Source organism: Drosophila nasuta, chromosome 2L (genome assembly GCF_023558535.2).
Source record: "Drosophila nasuta strain 15112-1781.00 chromosome 2L, ASM2355853v1, whole genome shotgun sequence".
NCBI classification, from domain to species: domain Eukaryota; kingdom Metazoa; phylum Arthropoda; class Insecta; order Diptera; family Drosophilidae; genus Drosophila; species Drosophila nasuta.
The window spans coordinates 20929848-20944301 of NC_083455.1; the positions used below are offsets into that span (position 1 = coordinate 20929848).

The 14454-nt window shown below is 45.0% G+C and overlaps 2 protein-coding genes across 2 annotated transcripts; one reads left to right on the top strand and one right to left on the bottom strand.

Moving 5' to 3' along the window:
- The first annotated feature begins 353 nt into the window (after window positions 1-353).
- On the top strand, window positions 354-7422 carry LOC132783486 (HEAT repeat-containing protein 1 homolog). The gene is made up of 4 exons (XM_060788690.1): window positions 354-1627; window positions 1687-1955; window positions 2032-5841; window positions 5901-7422. The coding sequence occupies exons 1-4, from the start codon at window positions 459-461 to the stop codon at window positions 7058-7060; spliced, it is 6408 nt and encodes a 2135-aa protein (XP_060644673.1). The 5' UTR covers window positions 354-458; the 3' UTR covers window positions 7061-7422.
- A 1261-nt stretch (window positions 7423-8683) lies between these two features.
- Window positions 8684-13030, bottom strand: LOC132796015 (sodium/hydrogen exchanger 9B2-like). The gene is made up of 4 exons (XM_060807066.1): window positions 12411-13030; window positions 12070-12181; window positions 10135-10553; window positions 8684-10074 (listed from the first exon to the last, which is right to left on the bottom strand). The coding sequence occupies exons 1-4, from the start codon at window positions 12666-12668 to the stop codon at window positions 8794-8796; spliced, it is 2070 nt and encodes a 689-aa protein (XP_060663049.1). The 5' UTR covers window positions 12669-13030; the 3' UTR covers window positions 8684-8793.
- Between the last annotated feature and the right edge of the window lie 1424 nt (window positions 13031-14454).

Below are 14454 nucleotides of genomic sequence, written 5' to 3' on the forward strand. Positions count from 1 at the left end.
TAAAGTACCCGCGTCCATAAAAACACGTTTTAATACCACAGATATATACCAAAATACAGCAACTCAATTAACTGGTCACTCATAGCTTAACCATGGCATAAAAGAAGGCGAACGATTTTAAACAGTTATCATAATGCCGTGCTTTAAATAACAAAGTAAAGTTGCATACGATATGAGCGCTTTCCAACAAACTGCTAAGAATACAAATTTAAAAGAAAATGTTGATTTGAAATGTGACCAGAGTCTGTGCCAAAATATACCAAATACATAAACCCAAAATTGCAACTACCACACTAATTACCTGTTGTACTCTATCGATTGCAGAATGACATGTATCGATTGTATGCCGAAACCGTATAGAACTTATCGATAATAACTTTTTTCATCAAACCGCGAAACACGTGTGAAATAGTTACTGTATCATTTTCGTTTTTTTCCGGTATTAAGAGCAAATTAAAATGACAACGTCATTGGCTCAACAACTACAGAAACTAGCGGCGCCACAAACGTCCAGCACGCTAGCGGATGCTCGCAGTCGTGCCTCCATACTTTTCGACCCCAAGGAGGCGGCCACAAAAGACAGACGAGCCATATACGAAATTGGAGTCAGCGGTCTGCATGAACTGACAACATTCAATCCCACATTTACAGAATTCCAGCTAACACTTTTCGATGAGGCGACACTCACACTGGAACGTGCTGTGGAGGATACCGAGGTCAATCAGCTACTCGATGCATCCATCACGAAGTTCTTACGTTTACTGTCGCCTTATTTCATGTTGCGACCGGCGCACATGTGCTTCGAGTGGCTGTTGCGGCGTTTCCAGGTTCATGAATACAACAGAGAGCAGGTAATGGCGCTGATCATGCCCTACCATGAGACAAACACCTTCGTCCAGGTGCTGCAAACGATGCGCCTGCGTTCTTCTGACGAAGATTGGTTTTGGTTGCGTAAACTACAGCGTCCTGGTGTGCCGCTGTCCAAGACGGCCATCGTTAACCGTGCCGCCAGCACGCCCTCCTTCCTCAGCTTCATTTGCCGCAGCACACACAAAGCGGTCAAGGAGCTAGGACCACGGGCTCATCAATTGCAAGCGCAGCTCAACTTTTATGCCACCGTCGTTGTGGGTGCTTTGCAGGCAGCGAAACCATTGCGGGATTGGCATATTGCCACCATACTTGAGTCAGTGTTGCGTGGGCTTTCCTCCGATACTGTGGACTTTGTGGCAGCCGCCTATGTCATTGTGGCACAGCTCGTGTCGCGGACAAAGCTCAAGGAGAAGGTTTGCAATGCTCTCCTTGAGCGTGTGGCCAACTGCATCTTCGAGCGGCTGCATACGACAGCACTATTGCTGTTAATCTGGATACACGACAAACAGCAGGCGGCGAATCCACAATTCACACCCAAAACCGTGTTGAATCTGGTCTGCCAGAAATGGTTGATCACTGCTCTGGCTGATCTTGCTAAGGATAACGTTGCTATTCAGGCCATATGCATGCCACTGATGCGTGGTGCCGTTGCAGCCATACGCGAGGAAGACGCCTCCTCGGTGTCACATAAACAGTTCCTCGACAATCTGCTCTCCGAAGTGCCGTTCTCCAAGACTAGTGCTCAGCAGCTCATAAAGTAGGTTTTTAATATTGATTGTAATTATATTTGAACTAATTCTGTTGCTCTTTTGATAGCTGCTATCTAGACACTTTTGTGGAGATGGAATCGGATGCAACTGTGACGCCCATGGACACCTCTTCGAATGATGATGGCGATGACACAATTGTCATTGATTCCGATGATGAAATGGAACCAGTCAAGACAAATTTTCAGACTTGGTACACAGAATTTCTGGCCAAGCTGGAGCGTCGCTATCCCGAAGCTTTTGATCTGAGCGTTAAAGCGGCGCTAAGCTCGAAGAACAAATCCACCAATCGCCAGAAAGCATTAAAGTTGGCGTTGGGTAAGTTTGCAACTGTTTTCTTACAATTTCCAAAGAATTTTAAGTTGGATTCTACTAAATTTCATTCTTTCTGCAGGTTTCCGTTTAAATACCACAGATGAGAAGGCCAAGGCAGCATATGAGAAGCTCTATCACTATAATGACGAGTGGCGTTTGAGCGCAGTACAGCAACTGCTGAAAAATCTGAAAGTGGCCAAGCGCCGAGAGCGCAGTTATCAATTGTTGCAGGAATGTCTCTCCGATCGCATCAAGGATGATAGCCCGATGGTAGTCTCTGCCCTCTTGGGACTGCCCACCGCTGAGTTTGTGGCCATGCTGGGCGCAGAGCCATTTGCAAAGATTCTCTGCGAGCTGCTCCGAAAAGCACAGCGCCAGCGACAGACCCAATGGGATGCCGTGGTACCGCAGGCTGTGCAACATTTGACCACAGCTGCAGTGAGTGATGGCTTTGACACGAATCTGCTGTTACTCACACTGATGCCGTATCTATTCCCCGGCAGCGCTTTGAATCCTCGAGAACATGCAGCACTCTTGATCATATTGAGCAGCAACTTCGCCTCGAAAGTGCCGTTCCTGACACGCCTCGAAGTGAACACGGAGCACGAAGCCTTCAGTGTGTCGAAGCATCGTCAACAGTTTCTGGACGTGATTGCCAGCGCCGGGCAGCCAGCACAGCAACAACAGGCTCTGCTCGACAGTGTGGAGCAGCATGGAGGCGTGGCGCTGTTGCGTGGCGAGGCACTTCAATTGACGCACCTGCTGCTGCTACTTACGGCGTTTGCTAAGCGTGAACTAACTCCAGCCGAGAGTCTTCATATGCTACAACGTGTGCAGGCCTACAGTAAGGGCTTTCAGTTCCGACTGACAAAAGAGGGCAAGGATGGCAGTAACGCCCATCAAGATTATGTGTCGTTGCAGCTGTACGTTGACTTTCTGCAAACGTTGGCGCAGAATACACAGTTCGGTCAATTGGCCGCCGCGCCTTGGACAACGATGACGGATGAATTGCGTGTGTCGCTACTGCTGCTGGAAACGCTGAGCAGCCAAGTTTACGCGGATCAAGCGGTTTCTTCAACGCGTCGCGAATGGACAACTGCACTCAAGGATTGCCTAAATCACATGCTGCCCACGGCTCAGGAGAAACTGGACTTTTTCTGCAACTTTTACGTTTACGAAACATTGCCACAACTTTATGCCGCCGATGGTGACTACGCTGTGCTGCGCATACGCGCCTTTAAGATTCTGCAAGCGGTGCTACGTCCACGTCCCCGCTTCATCAACTACAGTCTGACCCATGTCCTACGCATTGCAAACGCCTGCAACTCGCCGTTGCAAACATTTAGACAAGAAGCGTTGACAACGCTCGAGCAGCTGCCGCTAAAGACGCTGGACAAACATGTTGCCTACTTGGTAGAGTCTCTGCTGCAGCGTTCCAGTGAGCTGAATATGGATCATGAACAGTATGCGCTGGTGCTGCACACCATATTGCAGACAGACAAGTGCACGCCACGGGAGAAACTGTTGCTGGAGAAGCTGCGCCGCACACTCCTCGAACTCATCTGCGATGTGGAGCAGCCAGCCATCTCTACGGCAGCGTTACTCAAGGCGTTGAAGCACATGAACAATGCAACAATGTTAACTGCACTATTGCCACTTGGTTTGGCCACTCTGAACAACATCAGCAAGGACGAAACGGAGCAGCTGCAGCAGCTTAGCTGGCCATACAGCGACATCTACTGCGCTGTCATTGAACGTTTCGAAGGATCCGTTGGTCTGCGTGTGCTCACCGAGCAACCCGCGGCCTGGGAGCTGATCGAGGCGAGCTTCAAGCAACACACCACGTATTTGCAGCTAGAACAGAAGCTGCAGCCGCTGCCTTGTGTGCTGCTCAACTCGTTAACACCGGAAACATTTGAGGCGCTGCCGGCCAAGCAGAAGCTAGCGTTGATTCAAGTGATTGTGGGGGCAGCTACGGAATCCGACAACGACAGCATATTTCTGTCGGCGCATCGTCTACTCAAGCGCTGCACCATTGATTGCCAGCCACTGATTGAGATGATCAGCAAGATGTACAGTTCCAGCACGGCTAAGACACCACCACAAAAACGACGTGCATCGACCAAGAGCAGCAGCACCAAGCTTGATTTAACCAGCGAATCCTGGAAGCAGGGAATAACACTGCTAGAACTTTTGGAACACAAGCGACAGCTGCTGGGCGCCGAGCTGCTAATACCCACACTCTTTGAGCTGCTGCAGCAATGTCTATCGCAGGAGGAGCACAGTCATGCGGAGTATCCCAAGCAGCTCATCTTGTCCAGCCTGTTGCACTGCTGCGATGTCTCGCAGGCTGCAGGCGTGCAGTTGGCCAAGGTGCTGCCAGAGTCGTGCTTCCGCATCGAGCAAGTGGTGCAGTGTCTGCGCAACACACAGAATCCGCAAACGCAGCAGCAGGCGCTGCTCTTCCTTACACGTTGTGCATCACTCTATCCGCAGCAGGTGCTGCATAAGATCGTGGAGATCTTTACGTTTGTGGGCTCCACAGTGGCTCGGCATGACGATGCGTTCAGTTTGCACATCATACGCAATGTGGTGGAGACTATCATTCCAACACTGTTGCTGCAGCAGCAGGGAATACAGCGAGATCGTCTTGTTATACCAGTGCTCAAGGTGTTCGCGGACATCTGCACGGATGTGCCAGTGCATCGACGACTCACACTCTACGAGACGCTATTCAGTGTGCTCAGTCCTAGCCAGCACTTGTGGCAGTTCCTCTGCATTGTGTTCGAGGCACAGATGCTGCTGGAGCAGGCACAACAAACACCTCAGCCAGGCAACAAAGGCAAAGGAAAACAGCAGCAACAGCAATCAAAACAACTCGACAAATCTCGTCTGGAGTTTGCACGCGAATTGACGCTAATGTTTAAAGATCCCGAAGTGCTGCTGGAGACTTGTATGAACCTGCTCGATTATCTGGCCAAGCTGCCGCAATCAAAGGAGGCACAAGCAGCCACGCCGACGCCAAATGGACTGTCACCGGAACAACAGTTATTCGATGTGCGCAACAGAAGCTTCAAGCAGCTGCGTCACTACAAATACCTCATACTCGATTATCTGTCGGGTCTAAGTAGCTCCGACGAGTTCCAGGAGAAGCTGGCCAATCCTAAGGAGCAGCAATTACTGGAATTGCGTTCACACTATCAGCAGTTTATTCTGAAAACCCTGTCATATGTGGGCGTCGTCAATAATGCGCTACAAGTGTCGTCGAGCACACCAAGTTTGGAAAAATATTGGCGTGTACTGGCAAACCATGTCCACGATGTGCTCGACAATGCCATTGGACTGCTTACGCCAGAGGCTTTCCTCCAAGTCATTACGGATTTGATGCAGCACGAGCTCGTCCATGTGCGCATCAAGGTGCTGGAGCTACTGGTGACTAAGCTGATGCCACCCAGCGATTACTTTGTCAAGTGTCCGGCCCTGCACTTTGCCATTCTCTTCGAGCCGTTGGGCGCTATCATTGACGGCATCTTGGATGCCACTGGTAGCAGCAGCAATTCGCAGCCAGCACAACAGGCGCAGCTGCAGCAGACGGCACTGCATTCCCTGCAATTGCTGGCGCATCGTCATGGACGCGATTTCCTCGATGAGTGTCGCGAGCTGTTGGCTAAGTTGACGCGCATCACCAAGCGGCGAGCCAATGTGCCCAAGGCTGTTGTGGGCAATGTGGTGCTGACGCTTGTCGAGATCTGTGCCAGCATCAAGGCTCATGCACTTGCACAGCTGCCCAAGTTTGCGCCACAATTGACAGAATTGCTCAAGGAGCAAGTGCAGCAGCTGCTGAGCCAACGTCAGACGCCGGATTACTTGTGCTCCGCCCTGGTTACAGGTAAGCATTGTCTATATTCACGTCATATTCCTTTATTAACTGATCTCTTTACCTTGTAGCCATGCACAAACTATTCCTCACACTGCCACTCTTCCTGGGCCCCTATCTGGTGGACATCATGGGCGCTCTCATACGCCTCTCGACGCAGCTGGAGAATCCACAGCTGGCGCAGGACAAGCGCACGCAAGCACTCAAGTTGCGACTTCTGGACGTTTGGTCGGCAGTGGCGCAGGGCGTAGAGGCACGCATCTTAGTGCCCAGCTGTGCCAAGACTTATGCCAGTCTGCTGGAAGCGCAGGCCTACGACGAACTGGGCATGCTTATGCGCCAGCTGCTGTTGCCCTGCATCCAACACAACAGCAATGCAGATCTTCAGGCTGTGCAGGATGCGCTGAGCGAGTTCTTACTGCAGGCGCTCGAATTTCGTCTCCATATGCGCGGTAATAGCGACATTGAGCGTCAACGTCTTGCGGACATTGAGGTGGCCACCATTGAAGCATTTGTCGCCTGGATACTGAAGCTGTCTGAGACGAGTTTCCGGCCTATGTACGCCCAGGTGCACAAGTGGGCCATGGAACGGGATGCACTGGAGTCGCAGCTCACCTATTTCCTGCTGACGAATCGCATTGCCGAGGCACTCAAGTCTTTGTTTGTGTTGTTCGCTGGCGAGTTTATCGATGATGCTGCCAGGTTGTTGCACGCCAACAATACACAACGTCCAGAGTTTGCAGAAGCCGAGAAAGTTGAGGATGCAGTGGAGCTGCTTGAAGCAATTATCAGCACACTGCATCATGTATTCCTGCACTGCAGTAGCGACTTTGTCAACGATCATCGCTTTAGCACGTTAATGTCACCAATTGTGGATCAGCTGGAGAATCAACTGGTCCTGGCCAACGAACGAGATGCACTGCAACAGGCGTTGAGCAATTGCATTGCCCAGCTGGCTGCTGCGACCAATGATGTGTTGTGGAAGCAGCTCAACCAGCAGGTGCTGCTCAAGACACGCACCAGCTCGCCCGAAGTCCGCATCCTAGCCTTCAACAGCTCCATTGCCATAGCCCGCAAGCTGGGAGAAAGCTTTGCTCCCCTCCTGCCCGAGACAATGCCATTCATCGCAGAGTTGCTAGAGGATGAGCACGAACGCGTTGAGAAGAACACACGCAACGCTGTTCTCGAGCTGGAGACTATTCTCGGCGAACCCGTACAAAAATACTTGTAGTATTCACTGCAAAATAACACATATAGCTTATTCTCGTAGACAACATTGCAAATTAACAATGTTTTGAAAGGACAACATACAATTTTGAACACTTATTTAACATTTCAATACAACAAAACGAAAAATGTTGTAATGCTTGTTTAAAAATTTTAAAATATGTTTAATTCTGTTTAATTATATATCATTTTATAACAATTTGAAGATTGTGACTCGCAAATGACTTTAAAACGTATGATTTCACAGACATAATTATTTTGAAACATAAAATTATTCATAAAAGTAAAAAAAGTGTAAATGGATTTGGTTAAACGTTTCCGTGTGGAACTTGATAAACTAACGCCTAATGCTTAAACAAATTTTATGAATAAACTACTCAAATATAATTAGCTTTGTTTTTAAATGATCATTTAAAACCAGAACGGAACGCAATTTAAAAAAGATAAAAGCGGTAAAAGTGGGATAAGTATTTAATTTCATGTCAGCTCCTGTAAATTCTCAACGAACGCCCAAAAGTACCAAATCATCATGGCAAATACCAGGCGAACATGAATCAACAGCAAGCAATAGTACAGAAAGTCAATTGCACCACGTGCTCCCGCTCTGAGAGGATCACAGCAAGCTCTCATACTCCCGCTCTTAGGATCCACTTACTGGAACCTATATCCTAAGAAACTGACCAATGGCAGCAAGGCATATTTGACTCCATTTCTAGCTTAATCCACTTGCTACTCTATTATGTTCGCCTGGTATTTCACTTGCTTCACGTGCTATTTTGCAAGCGATCTCGTCGAGAAACTCGACCTCATCATGTGAATGTGCTTGTGGTGGGTGATGGAGACATTTTTCATTTTTCCTCTGACCAACACTGGTCCTCCTATAGAGGTTTTGTGACACAGTTTCTTAAATGCGCATATTTTTCCTATGTCACATATCACATATCATTTACAACAACTCTTGCTGCGGCTGCTTGCTTTTCTCTTATGTTGGCCTGTTACTTTATCCTGTCAATGGTCATGAAAATTATCCTTTGAAACAGGATATGGCCAAGTTATGGCGGATTTTCATTCAATTTAAGCGATTTTTATGTATGCCCCTAAAAGTATGCAATTAAAATTTTGGAAAAGATGTAGCTGCAAAGTACGTTAATTTAAATTTCAAAAAGACTATTCTTAATTACATTTCTAATGGAATTACTTACTTAATTCAATAATTAACTCATTGTTTAATTGTACACGCAGATGGTTTATAAAAAATGTATTGATTTAAACTGCTTCACATACTTTGAGGTATTCTATAATGTTTCAAACTAATTATCAGTCATATTAACGATCTCTAAGTTAATATGTTGTATAATTAATGATATATAGCTACTACATTTGACGACTGCACTACTAGCAAGCTCTGTTTAGAAACAATTAAAGCCGTCATCAAGTATATTTAGAGACAATTTCAGACAACTCGTCATTATAGGGCTGTCATGTGATCCAGATGGTCATTAACCTGAGTTATTGTCGAGCAATATTCAAGTTCACTTGTGAAGATCATGACCCATAGTTTGTTGCAGCAAATTAAAAGAGCACCCAGCTTACTCGAAAATAAATTTGCTTTCTTTGACAAAATATATAAATATTCAACATGTCTAGAATGATTTTAATAGTCATTCCAGGAGGGCAAATCTCTATTTATTATTGTACAATTAGATACGAATTGAACAATTCGTTTGACTTCAGCAATTATTGATGTTTCGTGTAAGAATAATTCGGAATGTGCGCGTTATTCTCTGTATTTTCCTGCGTCTGCTTATCCTTAGGCGTCTCGGGATCCTCGCGTTCCTCCTCCTCATCAATGATACTAATGTCACGTATAGAAGGACGATGACTGCGCCGCCAACCCGTCAAGATCTGAGGCTGCTTCGTCTTCGTCAGCATTCTTGTACCTGTCACGGAGATTAGAATGGCGCCCAGTGGAGCTGTGAGGATGATACTGAGAATGCAAATTGTCTGCACAGTCTTGGCCCATTTGATTTCATTTTCCGAGGCTTTATCGCCCAAATGCCTTAGCGCCACAGGTCCCAGGGCAGCCTGAACTGTTGCCTTGGCCATCCACGAGAGACCCACAAAGAACTTCTCTTTGATGTTAAGACGATCGCCAAATGCAATGCCAGCAGTGAGAAAGATGCGAATGATGACGCCCGAGAAGATGCAGGCAGCGCCAGTGTAAAGCAAACTCGAGTCCAATTGCCTTATCTTGATCGTGGCACCAGTTAAACCAAAGAGAATGGGCTCGAAGATCATCCAGAAGATCTCAAAGCCTGTGCCCACCGGATTGTCATCGATGGTCCAGCCATCCTTGCACCAGAAGTAATTCGAAATAAACGATGAGAAGACCACAGCTAAGGGGCCGGCGCCTTCATAGCCAAGCTTGTCACTGCCATAGATGGCCACCAGGTTACCCACGAAGAGAAGAAGAGTGCGCAATGGCACCACATAGGCGTCGCCTTTCTCGGGAAAGATGCGCGCTAACAAACCCCAGATGATGCCAAAGCCCAGGCCGCCAATGATGCAGACAGGCACCTGGGAGATTAGATAGAGTTGTCCTCTGTCCGTAAACATAATCGTGCTAATGATGCCGAAGACGGCCACAGAGATGGCATCGTCGACACCCGAGACGGCGACCACAAGCGTTGGGATGCCCTTAGTTACACCATATCCTTTGGTGCGGAGCCGGAAGAGACAAGGCACAACGACAGCTGGAGCAATGGCTGCCATAATGGATCCCAACAGACAGCCCCAGATCCAGGGCAGATCGAGCAAGTAGTGTGACATCACAGCCATGACACAGAACTCGACAAACCAGGGCACAATACCCAGCTTGAGAATGGTCTTATAGACCTTCTTAAAGGCTTCGGGATCCATTTCGAGGCCAGCTCGAGTCAGAATTACGGTGAGCGCGAACTTGCGACAATGCGCTGTTACCTTGGAGAAGTCGCCATCGAGATTGACCCAGCCAAGACTCTATAAAAAGGAAAGAGATAATAAGTAGAGAATTGAGAGACAATTGAGAGCCGAACTCACCTCGAATAATACGCCCACCAGGAGCATGCCGATAAGGCGTGGCAATGTCGTCAACGACATCAGATAGCCACCGAAATTAGCCGCCACTGTGAGCACAACCATGCTGAAGAGCTGCCCGCCAGGGGCAGCAGAGTCGCCAATGATCACAAACGAGATAGTCCAGAGTAGAGCTCCAATTGCAGTCAATGCTATCAGGCGCGAGAATGTCCTAAACGTGGGACACAGGGGGAAGGGAAAGATCTTTTGCCAGAAAGGTGGCTCCCAGGCCTCATTGGGTTCTTCGCCCCGAAATTTGAGGCAGAAATTGTAGATCCATGATTGCTCCACATAGTTGCCATTGTTGTCCTGTGATCCCAGCACGCTTTGCAGATTATTGTACTTGGCATTGAGCACGTCCAGCGCACTCTGTCTGTAGTTCTCTGTGGGATGCGATGGAGATAAAGTTGTATAGACATTAGTTATATAGGCTTAAGAAATTAAGGCAGCTTTTAGCGTACGGCTCTAATTGAATGATAAGTGTGGCCAAGGCATAACAAAAACATTTATGAAGAAGAAGAAGGTGTATGTGGTCAACATATTTGTGGTATAGAAACTGGATATTAAATGCGAGCTGTTAATTGAAAATGTCAACCGTTCGCTATCAAATTCAATTGACATCAGACCCATAAGTGTTGATTATTTCATTTCGGCCCCTTAATACTAATTAGCAGTGCTAAGATTTCTTTATTTTGACCACAAATAATATTGAATGCTTCAATTTTAAATATTTAAACTTGAAATATTTGTCCGACTTGTAAAAGTTTTACACTTTGCTCCCCAAAAAAGAGAAAAACAACTCAGTCTCAGCTGTGCAAATACTTTATACGCAAAAATAATTCTTGCTTCTGCAAAGTTTACATAACTTTCACTAGAGATTCGCGTGCTGCTTCTGCATTCATTAGCAGGCTCATTAAGAAGCCGTTCGTAATATGGTTACCAAACAATTCATTACAATATCATTGTACAAATATTTCATCCACGAGTTGCCATTAATTGTATTTTACGGCTTATGGAGTCGTAAATATGATAAACTCGAAGCAAAGTCAATATTAAATGGAAAAAACTTATAAAGTTCCCAACAAGTATTTAATAGTCTACAATTAAGCGTTTGCCTTAATAAATATACGACTTATTACGCACATTATTGTTTAAGTATATTACATATCTGCGACTACTAAAAGCACTACCTCTTAATGAAAAATCTTCCGAGGTGTTTGGCTAAATTATTTATCTACACAAGATCAAAATGGTGTTTCTGTGTTTCTTCTCTAGATGCTGAAAGCTTTGCTCCAGTTTACCCATATTAATTAAGATCTAATCATTATTATTCATGGGAATAACGATATGGTGTCCATGAATCACACACATCGCTTAGCCCATTAACAGCTCTGGGTGTCATATGATACGCAATGAGCGCAACACAAAAAAGAAACCGCATAATTGTAATTAACAATGATTACTTCTGTATGGCAAACTTGTTCTGGAATTTGAATTAAATACAAATGAATAAACAAATTCATTTTAATTGTCATTGCCAGCTACTTAAAAGAGATTATCAGAGCAGCTAAAAGCACTACGAATGCTTCTTTGACACACATGAAACTTGTTTTCGGAAGTACAGTACATTGAAAAGAAAAAGAAATTGAAGATATGTTTAAAAATTTTCAAAATTTTACTCTCATTACTCTCCTCTTTAAATTTCTATCTTTTATCACTCATACGCCTGGTTGGCGGCAACCTATTGAAAATAGCAATATTTTCATTCAGTTTCCAATTGCAAATCTATTATCACTCATACGCCTGGTTGGCGGCAACCTATTGAAAATATCTACATTTTCATTTAGTTTCCAATTCCAACTCTATTATCACTCATACGCCCGATTGGTTGCAACTTACCGTTGCTATATGTCGACATACGATCGCTATCATTGTCATGCGCCAAGGTGTCTTTCAGAATGCTTCTCCTGCGTCCAGGCGGTCCTATTTCCAGCGGTGAATTTGCTGAGCACTGCAAAAATATAAGTAAACAAAATATTTCAAATTTAATAGTCGCGTGAATCCAAATGGCAGCTGACTGGGCTGACTGATCACTTGATCGGCTCGATGAGCACTTGACGAATTGCGCGCATCATTAAGAATGTCGTCATTCGCATAAACGAATTCACATGAGTTCCATTGCAGTAGGGTCATAAAACCAAAAGTTGCAATCGACAACAGCGTCACATCGTAGAACTCACCTGGGATATTTTACGTGCATGACTCTGATCAAAAGCGGGATTATCGTAGCCAAGCACTGGGCCCTCGGACACAATGCTGACCCGTCGCTTCGGCTGGCTCTCGATCACAATAGTGCTCTTGTGATTGCCATTTGGCGAGGGCGTCTGTGTATCTCCCGCATTGACCACGGACACCGTGCTGATGGGAAGGGATGTGGGTCGCGCGGGAGGGAAGCTGGAATTAGCTGAACTGCCCTCTTCGTTGACATTGGTCGTCATCGTTGGGTGATTCGCTTGGACAGGTAATTTAATGGCTCAATGCACTTTATGGCTCGACAACAATCATAACACACACTCAATCACACCCATTCACTTATCCACATTCATTTACAATTTAATTCAATTCGATACGCTACGATTCGATGCGATGCGATTCGTTTCGATTCGAAATTGAAACGGATGCGTTACCCGAGTTTTACGACTATCTCGTTCGGCGTTTAGCGATCAAATAAATTCATCAGCGATCATCGGCAGCTGCCAAAGCTCAGCTCCAACCCTGCTTTGCAGTCGCTGCCTCGCTTTATGGGTGGGGTGGGGGCTCGCTACACTCGCTATACACCACTGATTGCGTGTGTGAGGCGTTGGGAAAAGCGTTAACGCTTTACGCAAATATTATAATAATATTATTGGCTATCAAATAAAAATTAACAGCAATTAGCTTTCATTATTTCACACGCCGACAGGTGAGCTCCAGCTGGGCATGGTCCATGGGCATGTTCTTCGCCATCTCCATCTCCATCTCCATCTCTTGTACTCCAGTCTGTCCCGACCCAGTCACAGCATTCAGAAGCCAGCAGCTGTCGGTCCGTCCTCTTTGATCCGCCTGTCGTTTTGCTTGGTTTTTGCTACTTTAAATGTGACGCATTTTATCTAAACAAATTCACGTGAGCTGTCTGTAGACAATAGTCTCATAATAACGAGGCTGAATTAATTATTTAATGAAATTTGTTATTGGTTTTTTTTTTGTTTTTGCTTTGTTCTTTCTTTTGGATTTGCTTGTTTTTTTGCTGCTCTGCAACACATTCCGTTGTTTGAGCAGTCTTTTTATGAAACTACCCTGCACAGCAATCGTTAATAAAGTTATATTATTCTTAAATAAAATAATATACGTTTTAACTTAAATCCTTAAGCATTTGTGATTGGTTTAACTATTCTGAACAATTAGAATTGAATTTACAAAATAAATGTGCATCTCGTTTCTAAATTGAATGTAATTATAATTATTTAACGTCAACAAAGCTTCTAAATCATCTCTCAGCTAATTACAGGGTATATCTGTGTCGCATCTATACCCACTCCATACGCTTGTTTTTTTCTGTGTGTGCTCTTTTTTGTTTATTTTTTCACATTATTTTTTCTGTTGTCATCAAGTCATGCGGTTCTTTGGATTAAACCCAACAAAACATTTCGACCCATGTGCTCTCCTCTGACTCGTTCGACATTTTTTGCGCTGTGTCATTTAAATCGTTAATTATACAATTTCATTATTTATCGTTCACTCGCTGAGTTAATCTCGATTATCAGCTCATATTCGCCCGTACTATATGTGATAGCCAGGCCGAAATACTAATTATCCAACAGGTAAGTTTTGTACAGTTTTCACAAATTGCATGAGAGAGATTTTCACGCCCATCGGCATGAGTTTGTTTTTCCGAATTTAAATTGCTGTATATTGATGTAGTGATATTTAAAACAAATTAACAAACAAACAAAGTTGTAATTGGGTTAAAGTTAAGCCACTTTGAAAGACAGTCAAGCCTCATTTTACTCAACACTTTAATTAATGAATTCAATTCATAAAATAGCAATAGAGGGCGGGAGCTATTAAATATTTGATTGGAAATTAAATTTAGTTTTAACTTTGAATTTAAGTGTTTTAGTATTAATTAATTTAATTTGTAATATCATTTTTTCTTTTCACCAACACTCCATTTACTCTTTAGGCACAACACCGTAAAGTATGCAACACAAAATTATATTACAGAAGGGCTTTAGCGGAGACATA

Bases quoted from the DNA above. Each gene is read 5' to 3' on its own strand.
- LOC132783486 (XM_060788690.1), top strand. From the start codon at position 459: ATGACAACGTCATTGGCTCAACAACTACAGAAACTAGCGGCGCCACAA. The intron at 1,628-1,686 runs GTAGGTTTTTAA...CTCTTTTGATAG, and splicing joins AGTGCTCAGCAGCTCATAAA to CTGCTATCTAGACACTTTTG. The intron at 1,956-2,031 runs GTAAGTTTGCAA...TTCTTTCTGCAG, and splicing joins AGCATTAAAGTTGGCGTTGG to GTTTCCGTTTAAATACCACA.
- LOC132796015 (XM_060807066.1), bottom strand. From the start codon at position 12,668: ATGACGACCAATGTCAACGAAGAGGGCAGTTCAGCTAATTCCAGCTTC. The intron at 12,182-12,410 runs GTGAGTTCTACG...ATATTTTTGCAG, and splicing joins ATGCACGTAAAATATCCCAG to TGCTCAGCAAATTCACCGCT. The intron at 10,554-12,069 runs GTAAGTTGCAAC...CGCATCCCACAG, and splicing joins TATGTCGACATATAGCAACG to AGAACTACAGACAGAGTGCG.